Source organism: Gavia stellata, chromosome 4, assembly GCF_030936135.1.
Source record: "Gavia stellata isolate bGavSte3 chromosome 4, bGavSte3.hap2, whole genome shotgun sequence".
NCBI classification, from domain to species: domain Eukaryota; kingdom Metazoa; phylum Chordata; class Aves; order Gaviiformes; family Gaviidae; genus Gavia; species Gavia stellata.
Window position 1 is genome coordinate 33855183 of NC_082597.1, and position 14648 is coordinate 33869830.

The 14648-nt window shown below is 37.2% G+C and overlaps 1 protein-coding gene across 1 annotated transcript in view; it reads right to left on the reverse strand.

Annotated features, from left to right (window-relative positions):
- Positions 1-687: 687 nt before the first annotated feature.
- The window catches only part of ADAMTS20 (ADAM metallopeptidase with thrombospondin type 1 motif 20), a 100607-nt gene continuing 86646 nt past the window's right edge, over positions 688-14648 (reverse strand). The window contains exons 29-39 of the mRNA XM_059817364.1: positions 11820-11987; positions 10375-10548; positions 7278-7448; positions 6413-6613; positions 6152-6281; positions 5900-5994; positions 5707-5801; positions 5186-5319; positions 4366-4457; positions 1485-1589; positions 688-827 (exon numbers count right to left, since the gene is read on the reverse strand). Coding sequence (XP_059673347.1) covers positions 738-827; positions 1485-1589; positions 4366-4457; positions 5186-5319; positions 5707-5801; positions 5900-5994; positions 6152-6281; positions 6413-6613; positions 7278-7448; positions 10375-10548; positions 11820-11987 — 1455 coding nt within the window. The 3' untranslated portion in view covers positions 688-737. The remainder of the gene's footprint in view (positions 828-1484; positions 1590-4365; positions 4458-5185; positions 5320-5706; positions 5802-5899; positions 5995-6151; positions 6282-6412; positions 6614-7277; positions 7449-10374; positions 10549-11819; positions 11988-14648) is intronic.

Genomic DNA, 14648 nt, shown 5'->3' on the forward strand with positions numbered 1-14648 from the left:
TTTTCTTTTCCTGTAACCACAACAAAACTAAGCCTAAATGTTTAACATGTGCTATAGAGACTACAGAGGTTAAACCACCCTTCTCAGGATTACTGCTAGTATTTGAGCACCACAAAGAATATAATGAAAGGGATGGGGAAAAAATGCTTTTATGACAAAGAAACACACAGATCTATAGAAACTATCTCAAGTATGTTGGTTATATACTTTTCTGCTGTAAGCTGTTGACTGATAATTCCTAAAAGGTTTCACAAAACTGGAAGTATTTGAAATTACTACCTGTCTTGTCTTCTCTATATAGCAATAACTCTTTCCTTTCTATATTTTAGTACAGTTGATCAAGAAAAAACAGTAGAGAGTATAAATTTTACCGAAAATTGCATAAAGAATCGCACTGATTAGTTGCAGGTAAAGTATTACAATTATTGTAGAATTTAGAGAGTTACCCATAGTAACCTCAGTGCAATTTACTTGCTCATATACACTGTACCTTGAGTTAATGCCTCTCCATTAAAACCTGAAGGTTTATGATTGTGATTTATGCACTTGTTAGCCCACAAACAGATAATACATCCCTGAATAAACACTGAAGAAAACAGGAATTCTTAGTAGTGAGCATTACAGTAATAAGCATTACAGAGATGAAAGAATTGAAATATATATATACACTTAGCACCTGCAATTTGCACCTAAATGGAAGTTGTCCCTGCTTTCATGTGGTAAGAGCATCAGAGTTCTCACTGTATTTGAAGTTGGAGACCAATAATTGTGTTAGGAACACATTTTCCACAAAATCCTCCACATCTTCCGTATATTTTTGTACCATCCTGGGAATTAGACAAAAAGAATAGTCAATCACGAAAAGCAACTGAAGTAACAGTTGTCCAAAAAACTCCTTGAGGTTTGCAGACAAAAGACCTTCTGACAAATCATACCTACAAATACTAAATCAAGAGACAGCATCAACTTAGCAAAACGAGCACAGAGATCCTTTATCAGTATCGCTGTATACCTTCTTTCCCAGCTTACTATCCAATGTTGTCTTAAACTGTGCATGCTTACTGTTCTTGTTCAACAGGTCTTTTGGTTTCCCACACAAATCAAGTTGTAGGCAAGCAATCTGTAAGGATCCTCTGTAGTAGGGTATCTTTAAATACAACACCCCCAAAAACCATTTTATTATTTTTTTTTTTAAAGTATTATTAGGTATCTTCAAACCTCCTAGCAAACCTGATTAATATAACAATAGGCTCTTTAAATCAGTAAAAAGAGTAGGCAGGCAGTGTTGATCTGGATTAGATTCTAGGCAGTCTTGTTAGACATAATTTTCACATTACATCTGGAAGAAGACTTAGATGGGTCAGAGACTTTGAGCACTATTTCTGATTCACAACTAGCTTTCACTAGAGAGTCATCACTTGCACCTCTAGAGGTATAGTATTCCAAGCCATAAGAGCAGGTAAAGGAAAACAACATCGACTTACGTGGGATTTGTGTATGTCAGCTGTTGCGTAGTTGCCCTGAGCAATCCACCTAACTGTACTGGATAATCTCAGACCTGTACCAGCCAAATTAATGCTGAACTGCCCCTAACAGAAAAAAAAGAAAATAAAAAGCAAAAGGTAAAATACACAGCTGATAAACAGAGTTCAAAATGTTAAAACACTTTACTTTGGCATATCACTTGAGTATATCTAGACATTACTTTGGCATATCACTTGAGTATATCTGGACATTAAGCACTCAAAGGTGTGTACTTAACCTGGGTTAGTTACACTGCATTATACCCTTTTTTTTTGGTCACTCAGGACATAGACACACAAACAAGTTATTCTGCAGTAAGTAGCACCTCTGCATCAGCTGATCTGTAGCATCTGTCGGCACAGTCTGAATACAGAACTAACATCAGACAATTCAAATTATTTTAGCGTCCTTGCTATATACTAGATTTTAATTTACAAAAAGTAGGGACTTGCAATATGCAAGAATGAGGTTGGCTTTCTTGAAAGACTTTTTTTAAAGTGCCTGAACTTTTTGGAAATAACATGGTCAGGACCTACTGCTATCTGGAAATTACAGACTAGTCAGTTCTTAGCCATCTAATTCTCAAATTTTTGCAAGCACACTGTTCAAGCATCATCATTTTATCATCTTCCATTTCTTTTTCAGTATACCAAATAACATAATTGAACATGAACATAAATGGAGGTTAAAACAGAGTCAGCTCATATGAGAATAAGAAATATATTAAACATAACAAATTGCACTGCCTTGGCAAACAAACTGGCGTACATAAAATGATTAAATTGCATTCATACAGAAGTGCAATATGTTGGAAAGAAGTACTGCCTCCACAAAGAGCCTAGCCATCAATTTAGGCAGCACTACAATCAGAAAACTCCTGCACACCTCCATACAAGTCACAAAAGGCCTGAATTTCTGTATTCAGACCTCGTTAAAATTGCCTAAATCCTGAGATCAAAGCTTTAGCAAAGAAAACATTTCTACTACATATGGTAGCTTCTGTGTTTTCTTGCTTAATATCATCATAGTCAGATATATTTTTTACATACATATAAAAGTATTTGTGTGGGTGTATATATGTGTGCATGTATAAAAGTACAGGATTCAGCCTTTATTCTGTGATTCACTGAAATTCCTTCATAAAAATTCAGTCTTATATTGTTCAGTATGGCAGATTTGTTTCGAGAGCACTGTTATGTAAAACTGCTGTGTTTATAGCACTCATATACTCAGGATAAGCTAACATAAGCTCATATGGATAGGGCAGGTTGTTCTTCAAGCGCCCAAAAAGTGGAAGATTTCCATTTAATGAATAAAGGATCTGGAGGAAATTCATACAAACTGTGTGGGACGCCTTCCAAAATTAACAGGCCCAAAGTAACTTCACGGCGATATCATATTGCAAAAATAAATGAGACGTGCTATGTACAATTATAATGACAGTTTAACAGCTGTCTGTCATGTCATGCAGCATACTCAAGGCCAGGAACACAGAGTGCAGGAACTGAAGCCTTTTAACTGCATTAAAAGCACCAGTTTCGGTGCAGATCTTAAAGATGGAAATGCATCAGCGTAAAACAATGTAAGCAGAATGACTTCCCAATAGAAGTTACAGATGGCAAATAGATGTCTATTGTACTAAGCCCAAAGAGTTTGCAGGTTGAAGTTATCCAATGCTGTAATAAACTCCACTGTTTTCTTGTCAGGGGTTAAGTCTGCTTAACTCAGGTACTTCATTTGTACCTAAATTGTACATAAATTGTCTCTAGCTGCCCTTGAATGCATCCACCCACAGGGCCTGTCTTAAGTTTAAGCATCTAGGGTAGATGGACAACAGGTATTCACCTCGGTGCAAGTCTGAGCTAGACAATCTTAACTCCCTTTATAACCAGTGAAAAGAAATATGCACTTCCAGAAGATAACTGACCTCATCCTAAGGTGTCTAATAGGGTAAGATTAGCTGAACTGTTTTCTAGGGAATCTCATTTCCGCCAATGGACTCCAAAGGCAGCCTAGGTTGACTAGTTCAGACTAGGGCTATGTCTGCACTAGCAAAAAGGACACTGCAGTATGAGCAGATCTGTAGAGTGAAAATTTTGAGAGCCCAATGTCTGTATACAGTACACAGATCAGGGTTTTACTTTGGACTAACTCTCACCTAATCCCATAGACTGAATCCCCTTTAGCAGTTGGAGTGCATTAAGGCTCTTCTGGAGCACATTGTTTGATTTAGTTTTATCCAGAAGGCATCCTGTTGATGTCTTCTGAGACTGCTCTGTGATGTGAACCAACAGTAAACTGGGACAATACAGAGATTCACTTAAAAAGCACCATCCAATCCAAACTAAAACACTAATGTAGATGCACCAATAGACATATAAATTTTAAATTATACTGCTAAACAGGATTGATTTCCTCTGGTAGTCTTCAAAGATATGAAGAGTCGGGAGACAAAAAGAGAAAAGAAAGGGAAGTCACTGGAGGAGAACAAAGATTGAGAAGGGATTAGGGGAAACAAAGGATACATTATGTCCAGAGGGAGAGAGAGCAATATATGAAATACGTAGAAAGCTGATTATATATATACATGGAGCCTAGAGGGAAAGTGTGGAATAAACAATTTGAGGGAGAAACAGGAATAAAAAATAACAGTGGAACAGGAGAGAAAGGAGTAAGAATAAAACTACTTTAAGTAGTTTTTAAGAATAAAACTAATTTAATAGACTAGACAGAATAGGAGATTGTTTCAGAACCTTACAGTTCTAAACCAGTCACACATATTTTTTATTTCTTTTTTTCCTCTTACATGCACATTTCAAGGGGATAAGAAATCATGAATACCTGTGGACATCTGGCAGCACTGTAGCAATCTCCAGCTGTAGCAAATGGAACTGCTCTCCCAAGTATAGTCTGAGCAAAAAGAAAATCTGTGGCTAGAAAACAGAAAATTACTCAACTCTGAAACTGCTTCATTAGAAGGTCAGGCAAAAACAGTGTGAAAAGGCATTAACGTGGGAGGTTTTTTGGGTGGGTTTTTTTTTTGTTTTTTGTTTGAAGGGGGGGGATTGGATTGCCTTTTTTTTTTAAAAAAAAACAAACTATGTTTTAAATAGTCCAATTTGGCTAATGCAACATCAAACAAACCTACAAACCTATAAGCCCAGTTTCCTTTCTGAGATAGGAGGGGGTTAGGAGGAAGACAGATGTGCACTTGGATGCAGCTCCAAGTGAGGTGGTTGTGGGCCACCTTGCCACCTTCAGGAAAAGGCTTGAAAGTGCTGCAAGATTCCTTATCCAAGGTCTGAGACGGGACTAAGTACAGCATAGGAAGACTTCTCTAGAAAAATGTGCCAGGGACTAAAAGGAAATGGAATAATGGGAACAAAACCTTAGAAACTGAAGCTAGTTCACATGTAAAATATGTATGTGCAAGATTCATGCCATTTGACGACCTGGGACAAACTGACAAGGGAAGTAGAGGTGGTTTCTCCATTTTTTTTTCCTTTGAAATTCACATTGAATTCCGAAAGGAAATAAGAATTTTGTTTGTCCAAAAATGGCATAATTGGATCTATAGTTAGGTCAAATGATAATTCTGTAATTACGACCACTGCAATTTCAATAGAATGCTCACACTGGCTAACACTGCCAAAATGCTTACTTTTAATTTGCATAGAGGCTATATCAAATCTTATTTTGCTAAAAACTGTGAAGCCAGCTGCAAGGTAATCATTTCGACAGGCACAGTCTTGCCTTCTGCTTCCGTTGAAAGGACACTCATACGGATTCTGCAACCTAGATAAAAGCAAAGATTTAGTTTTCCTTTTGGCATTTTTCCATAACATAGCATTGTAGTGAAAAATAATTGCATTGCACGATGCTGCATAAAAAAATGTTGAACAACAGTGACTGAACAAGAAACTCAGCTATTAATCTTGGCTCAACTGAAACACTAATTTCTACACCATTTCTACTAAAGTCAAGATATAAAATTTTTATAATCACTTAGTGCAATTAACACATCATTTCTGCATTTCTGTGTTCGTATACCTGGATATTCAAAACATAAAATCAAGGAAAAAAATTTTCTACTCATCTGTTCTCACAAAAGTAAGTATTATTTTATTCTTTTATTTTGGAAGAAATCAATGCACTTCATAAAGTTACAAACCCACATTTTACCTGAATCCATAGACTTCAGAAAAGTTGTCTGCTTCACCTTTTACCAATGTCAAATATTCTTTGGGATTCTCTAAGTGCATGCCTGAGCAATAAATCTGCAAGGCAAAATACAACCCTTTAGTAAAATCTTTATTGGAAAAGTATTATTCCATAAAAATGTGTGCTCGTAAAATCTCATAAATATTAAGAGTACCTTTATCATCCTTCTCTTAATGTTAAGTAGGTATTCACCATCCTTTCTAATCCCTTTTTTAATCTGGATATCTTTGCAGGTGGTAAAAATTTCACCTTCAAAATGAATTATTAAATCATATTAATATTTCATGAATAGAGCTTAGTTTTACGACTTACTTTTGTATAATTGCGGACCAAATAATTTTATAGCTTTTATATAAATAACCTGGGAAAACATTAAGTTCAGCTGAATATTGCAGCTGTCACTTACATTCTTCTTCACGGCAGATCTTTCTGGTGTCTGGTTTTAAATGTGGCAGGCACAAGTCACTGGATAAGCCATTTTCAGTCATACATTCTACAGTTCTCTCCTTTACCCCCACTCCGCAAGACACTGAGCACTAGATGTGAATAGCCATCAAGAAGTTTAGAAGGTAGTAAATAATTAACATAATGATGTCAGCAAATTAGTCTTGGCATTCATTTGTGTTTGAGACAGCTATCAAAAATGGGCTTGCACATCTCTACTCACCTTGGTCCACTTTCCCACTCTCCAGGTAGCTGCTTGTGAACATCCTTTGATATTACATTTATAAATGTATGGGGATGGCTCTACTGGGCATTCTCGGTACGCTACAGTTTGAAGGCCATGTGTGTGCTGATTTTGAACAGAATGGATTCCAACACAGTACGTGATCCTCTGCCGGTAACCAAACCCGCAGCTGGCTGAGCACTGAAATAAAATCCCCAAGCAGAGGCATTATTTCTATGAAACTGAACCTTTCTGCAGCATTGCAATTACAGATAAGTCAGCTCTGATCCTCGCTTTGGCAAAAACCTGTAATCCCACATGTGCCACCTCGGGGCTGGTACAACAGTGTGCAGAAGTAAAGGTCTGCAATAGTTATGCATGCAAGGAGATGGAAAGTCCCATGCTGCCCTTTTCTCAGAGCTCAAAGAGGTTCCAGAGCAGTTCCCTCTCAGCTGCAGTATGCACACAGACACACACAGGTCGGTAGTGCAGTCATGCAAGGGAAACAAGGCATTGATCTGTCACTTCACTGAAATCAAGGAAAAGATTATTGTTTGCTTCAGTGAGATCAGCTTGCGAGAGAGTTTCCTGGGAAGCAGCAAAGGAATCCTGTGGTAGGGGCAGCTGTCCTCTAGCTGGTGTTCAGAGGTCCCAGGGTGGCTACCAGAAGACTGGTAATAGTCACTACAATAAATCATGGCTGATTGGAAGGTTCAGTGTGGAGAAAGTTTAGGCACCCATGTTCAGATGAAAGTATACTTTTTTGTTGTTGTTGTTCTGCACACATAATGTACATTTTACAGAAATATAACATACTTAAACGTAAAGTCATATAAAAGATGTGTGAGCAATATAATTAGTTTACCTGTGACAGTTCTCCTGTAAGCACAACATATGTAGAGGGAGCTATCCTGCAGTTTTTGGTTGATGGAGGCTTTGTGGCAGGATCACAGAAGCTTTCATCCACTTGGAGCTGGTTTTCATCCATACACTTAACCTTCCGGTGTATTTCCTTTATTCTATATGATGCCGAGCACTGAGCGTGAGAAAAACAGTCACAGTTTTTGTACTTAAACTAGCTATTTACAGAACAAAGCTATTTGCCACACACCAGTAAAACCCAGACAGCAACAACTTTTATGACATCTGTTATCAGTGTCAGACTGAATTACTCACTGAATCAAAATCCTTTACTTTGTTTTCAAAGTTCAGGTACCTCCAATCAGCTAAAAAGCCAATAGCGTATAATGACATCACACCCCAACTGCTGGGTGAGACTGAGGAGAAAATGAAAATGTCAGGCCAAGATGATTGAAAGTCAGGCCAAGGTTGAGTGAAAAAGCTCTTCTGTATGAAAAGGAGCAAGCCAAAAAAGGATTTAAATGAAATATGAAAGAAATAAGTTGGTCTTCAAAATAAAACAAAAAGAATCCCTAGAAGTATGTAAGTGATATTACACTGATAAAACAAAAGAAAACAAAACTGCATATTAATGAAGCCAGTGGCCACCCTGGCAGCAGTATCTGTTGAGCCTGTGCCTTTGCCCTCAGTGTCCTCAGACCTCCCCGTGTGGCAGGTTGGTGGGATGGAAAGTCATCGCAGGTCTGTCAGGACAGGATAAGACACTTGCTGCTACCAGAATCCAGAGAAGTGGAGGTACAGGCTAAATAATACATGTCAACAGCATGTCCCCAGCTACAGGTTCTTAAACTAACCTGTTTGAAGTTGTGATGAAGAAGGAAGGCTCAAATACACAAACTCCACTCTCAGCAGAGGCAATAATCAATAACACCCCCTACTACAGTCAGATGTGAACCTAACTTAATACTAATTTGGACCCAACAACAGTCAATTAGAAGACTCATCAAGGCCTGATACACAGATCAAGCCTATTGTTCAAATTTTATTATTATTGACTCAAAGAGGCAACTTGAAGTGCAAAAAACAGATGCTGTATGGTAAAACAGCTCTGCTAGAGGAAACCTCTAACTTTATCAAGTCAAGTCTTGAAAACCTCAGAAAGATGGACACTGCACAAGTTCCCTGGGCAGCCCATTCAACTGCCTGAATTGCCCTCATGAAGAAAAAGTTTTTCATAGTATCCAGTTTGAACTTGTCTGGCTTCACCTTACTCTCGTTGCCTCTTGCCTTCCCACCATGCGACACTGTGGAGAGCCTGGCTCCTTCCTCTTGGTAACTTCCTTGCTGTGGACTTGTATCAGGGGATGGAGTGTGGATACAGTAGGATGGTGTAACTTACAGAAACACCTGATCTTTTAACAGCATGAAGCAGCTCAGAATATTAGGCACATAAGGAATAACCCAGTCATGAGGTAATGGGGACAGGCAGAAGAATCCTTTTCATTACGCTTTATATATTAGTCTTGTAGACATTCTTCTCTTTTGCATGAAAACGCATATTTGGTAGGAGAATGCTGGCTGCTGCTATCAGCCACCCTCCCAGCTGCAAGCTGGAGAAATGCTAGATCTGGAAATTTTTCTGCTGTGCTGTTACTAGTGAGGTGAGGAAATGACACACAAGCACTCAGAAATGAGACAGCTGGGCAAAATATTGTGAGTTTGGTGGAGAATGTACTGCACTGGGAGTGGAATACAGATGGATAAACACTTGAACTAATATTAATCCTAGATGTACAGAGCTATATATGAATCTGGTGAGAGAAGGGAGCTGAACACAGTGATTTCAAGCAAACAGCAACATCCATGTGGAAGAAGTTATGAAACAGCCGGAAGATGTAGTGAAACACAATGCATTTGTAGCGGAGAGCTCTGAATACCCAGCTGGAATATACAAATGTTTGACAGGAAAGAAAAATTCACCCTCATTCTCTGAAAGTGTATATTTGTGCTATAAGGACATTCTAAGCCACCTCCACTAATTCCTGATTTTAACAGCTTCACGTGAGAAGAGGACACTTGGAAGAAACATATATTGTCAGCTTTCCCTCAGTATAGCTTAACAAAGGAATATATATGTCTGAACTGCATGAATATAATCCAGGTTTTGCAGAGCACCAACAAATGATTTATATATTAGCAGTAGTCACTTCTACAGCATTATGTCCCTGAGACTTTTGAGTCTTCATACTCAAAGTTTTGGGGAGGTTGTCCCAGGAAATTTAACAGTGCAGATTATTAAGATGCCACTACTGCACAAACTGGGCTTTTGTTTAATGTTACAGGAAGACACAGGCTCCTCTGTACACCATTTCAGGTATTATACATAATTTTTGGTTTTCTCTCTCCCTCTCTCTTTATATATGTTTGTATGTTTGCATTCATGGATACAAAAGTTAGTAAATTTTTAGCATGTAGAAAACAGTCATCACATCTTTAAAAATGACAGCTTTCTCCTGAAGGTATCTAGATTTTCTTAAATATGAAAATGTGTATTTGGTAGGAGAATGCTGAGTTTTATTTTCTTATCTTGCTTCATATTTGGTAGGAGAATGCTGAGTTTTATTTTGCTTCTTATCTTTTCTGATAAGTCTTCCATACAGATCTTCTTGAAAACACTGTTGTCCAAAGGTTTTACCTCTGAGGTTTTTACTTCCAGCTGACATTTCTTTTCTATTTCTATTCCAAAAAGGTTTTTTTAAGTGATATTTCGTAATGAGGTTTTATTAAACATCTTATGCACTATGTAAAGAACTTTGTATTCAAATTACACAGTTCTATCAACAGGGACCTGCTCAGAGCTCCACCAGAGCTTTTGTCTACAACAGTAGACAAGCAAATCTTGTATAAGAGAGTAAATGAAGCCTTTGACATTTTTTTGGTTACTCTTTTTAGTTTTGCAAGCTTGACCTTTGAAATATCCAGCATGGTCACTTGCTATTCTGCAACATAACAGCTATGACAAATGTATCCAAATGGGGGGGGGGGGGGGGGAAGAAAACTTATCACTCAGTTATTTCATACAAGTTGAAAGCCTTACTTACATCTTCCCATTCATCTGCCAGCCACTGGTACTGCATGCAGGCAGGCAGCCAGCAATGCCTCTTGCTAGCGGGCCGGCTATCACGATTACACATTCCTTCACTCACTTGACCCAGGCCCTTCAGCTGACAGTAGATGTCCCTTTGCTGAATCCCCACTCCACACGATACAGAGCACTAAAATTGATCAAAATTACTTACGTCAGTGTGAAATGAGACAGTCCCCAGAAGGCAGCCATTATTACAAGGTTTTAGGATATTATTTAAAATATACCTCATAGCCCCACCATACTAGTGTTTCATCATATCTGAGGAAATTCATGTTAAAAATGTAAAACTACAATTAAAATCAAAATTTGTAAGAAATACGGAAAATAAATGCATCCAAGTTACCTAGACTGATCTTTCTGCTTATCTTAATTCATAGTAGGAATAATTACTATAAGCATATGCAAAGCAAAAGTTTACATTTTTGCAAGATCAAACAGTTTAATTTCTGAGTTTACATCATTCTTTTATTAGAAACTGACAGTCTTGTCTGTTTTAAAATGCAAATATTAAAATGAAAGAAAAAAAATGTCAGTATTTCAGGTTAGAAAAATCTTGCAAATGGTGCAGTATTTTGAGGATACTTCTCTTTCTTTTGCAGGTAGTACTAAGGATTTTGAATCCTGAGGAGCTTAAAAAGGTTCAAATCCTTCCTACTACATGCCTCTTTTCCTCCTTCCTAGCCAAAGTTATTTCACTACAACACTAAGGCTTGCTGAGACAGACAGCCCCCTTTTACCCCAGTCAGAAGCATGATTAGGTCCCAAAGCCTACCTAAAGACTCAAGCCTAATCATAAAGTAGATACTGCTCTATCAAGTATGGCCAAACTGTGGAGAGTGGTAACGTGTCTTTATCAATGTGGGGAATTATATTTTGAAAGAGTGAGTGAAATGCAAAATATTGCCGTGTGCTCAGTTACACACAATTTCACAACATGGTAAGAGATCTTCTACAAGACCAAACCAGAGAAAAGGACAGTATTTGTGCCCACAAGCCCTTTTTCTTGTCCTTCCCCCACAACCCTGGCTTCACTTCAATATTCAGACTATGACAGCAATTACAGTGATACTACTGAGTTCACCACTGATGGTAAGAAGTAAACTTTAAAAATTTACTGTTATTTTGAATTTACAAGGTAAGTTGAGGAAAGTCCTAAGTACCTATCCAGTCCAAGGTTCAGATTGCCAAATACTTTCAGTTTTCACAGATACTTACTTCTAATTACTCTTAAAAGAAAGAAAAAGAAAATACAATTAATTACTTGCTGATTTGTAGATTTCATTGTGATTTACATATAAAAAAGCTTCCTGACAATTATTTCCATTGAAGCCGTGTGTCATGAATATGATCTTGTCTTGTACTCTCATAGAGAACATAATTATAGCAGATTTTACATACCTCTTTCCATCTGCTGGCCTTCCAAGCAGGACATCTTCCAGCTCTACATATTTTGTACGTCCGTGGTTTTTTCAAATTTCTGCAGTTTGTTTCTTCTATTTTAGCTTGGAAGCTATTAAAACAATGCACATCACGAAACTTCAAACCTTTTCCACAGGAAACAGAACACTGAAAAGAGAAGTGTATTTCATTACTTTACTAAAAATCTCAAAGTAATAAGAAAACTAGAAGAAGCTGTGGCCTCACCCAAAATGGACTCTGTGGTTACAGGAATAAGTTTCTGTATTATGACACAACATCTACTGTACGTATCTGAAATTTCTGTGTAAGGTTTCTCGTTACTGACCAGATGCCAAACATCTCTCACATCTTGTTCATTCATTGATGTTGTCATTGACAAATACCTGAGCTCAGCCATCCGTATCCATGCAGGAAACAGCTTGATATTATGATCTCACAAGAACATGCTCTAGCAGCCTTTTGTTTCCAGTACGTATATTGCTATTTTCATGTAAGCGTGATGCTTATCATAAGCATTAAAGAAAGGAAAATGCAAAACCTTGGGTATGCCTGTTTCCAGCTATTAGGCTACAAAGTCGTGTTTACTTTGACACCTCCCTTCCATGAGCTTTGGACATCTTGCTGTATGTGACAAAGAGGCAAGAGAAGAGGTATAAGGTAGACGCTATAGGTTATGGTGCAGCTGTTAGAGGCATGGCCTTGCCCTACTGCCCCGGTATTCTGTTTCCTCCAGAAAGTGGCTATGATATACACGACTGACTCTAGGACCTCTCTCCCTCCCTCCAACGTAAAACCAATGGGGCTGCAGATACATTTTGTGAAACCTACCCCGGCAGTACGCACTAGACATGATTAGAGCATGTCTGACTGATCCGTCTATTCTGGAGAAAGGCCCATTCCTCTGCTAAATTGCTGGACTGCTGTGAGACTTTACTGAGGTTTGAATTTAATTCTTCAAATCAGGGCTGTCCTATTCACCTGCAGAGCAGAGTTGCAAGTCCTAGGGAACTTTCAGTCAAACAAGGAACATCTGAATGACTTCCAAATTAGGTGGCTACTCAGCTGACTTATCTTGGACCATGAGCATTGTGAATGTAAGCACTTAAGTTTTGCGGTTTGTTTTGTTTTTTTTTTTTAAATCTTATAATTAATCTTCCTTTTTCACATCATCCTATCAAAAAATTTTCACCAATGGAGACAATTCATTTTCTGTCTGGAATGAGAACATGCTTAATTTGTTCTAGGATTTCTTCCATACTACATTTTACACTTGGACAAACATTTCCTACACAATCAGATAGGGAACTAATATTCAAATCAAAGTTTAATTTCTAAGTGGATGTGAAAAAAGGATTTAAATATAGACTTTATTCAAAAGCACCAAAGATATTTATCTTCCTTTTATGTTACATTGTCAACTATGTCACTAGCATTACACTCTAACTTAATCAAGCACTTTTAAATACAGATATCTTCTATTTTCAGGAAATGAAGTTCAGATCATACAGTTTCAGTACAAAACCTGGCAAATATTTGCCTGAACACAACAACTGGAGGAAAGTTTTTAAAATATAGAACAAGCAACCATAATAAATTAACCTGCTAGGCAAGAAACATTTTTCACAATAATAAGAACTACACTTTGTTAAACAGAATCTCAGCTGACTCATCCTCAATACCACAGGGATTCCTATGTGTCCTTAAACATTTATATGTGTAATCTTAAAGGTTTAATTGAAACTGCCAATGCGTTCCAAATTCAATCTTTGCAGAATAAACCAATAAATTTAATTTATCACACAATACAATGGATAGCATGTTTCTCTTATGCAACTATAATTATATTTGAAAAAGATAAGAGTAGTGATTTGGCCATAACCTGCCTTTTATATGTCTGCTATACAATTCCAGTAAATAAGAATGTTTGTAAATTAAATAATTTTGCTCTCAGCAAAACCTTTCAATTTATCAATTTAAAATACTGTCCATGTAGTTTTACAATTTATGTTTCATTAATAATTTAGAATAAATGTCATTTAATAATTTAGAAACCTCTTTAAGATAGGAAGATAACAAAAATTACCTGAAACTTTTATCTACGAATAACATAGGTCAGAAAACTTAAAACTCTGCGAATCATATCATTATAAAAGCCTTTCAGAAAACTCAGCTCTGAATTCAGAGGATTTAATTATCAAAGCAGGCAAGACAACATGTATGCATGAAAACTAAAATACTGATATTATCTTGATAATTGATTCTACTCTCCTTAAAGCTTTTTTTCAGGAATTGCAATCATAAAATGTAGCCATAAAGGACCCCTAAACTTTAAAGATTCTTCCTTTTTATTCTTCAGTAGTATATAAGTGAAGTGCAGCACAGAATTACTTAACCTTCTCCTACAATGTGTTAAGATAAGACCACATGCCCCTCCTTCCTCAATGGCTTTCCCCTGTGAAGCATAAATTAGGCTCCAGAAGGTGTCCTAAAAAGTCTCCGCTTCAGGAGGTGAGGCTACCACAGCATAGAATAACGTCACAGTACAGAATAATCTCACTCTTTAATTTCTCATTGCCCTCCACACTAAGTATTAAGACAACACTTTTCAGCATATATATACGTATTTGTTTATACAGCTTGTGCAGATATTCAACAAAATTTTATTCAACAAAAATGAGATTTATTGTACAGGGCTAATGGCTGCTGATAGCAATAGAATATGCAAAGAAATCTCTAACCCTGCATCCCAGTCTTCTAAAGATCTTCCAATAATGTATCTACCCACTAGATACAACATTACATGTTTAC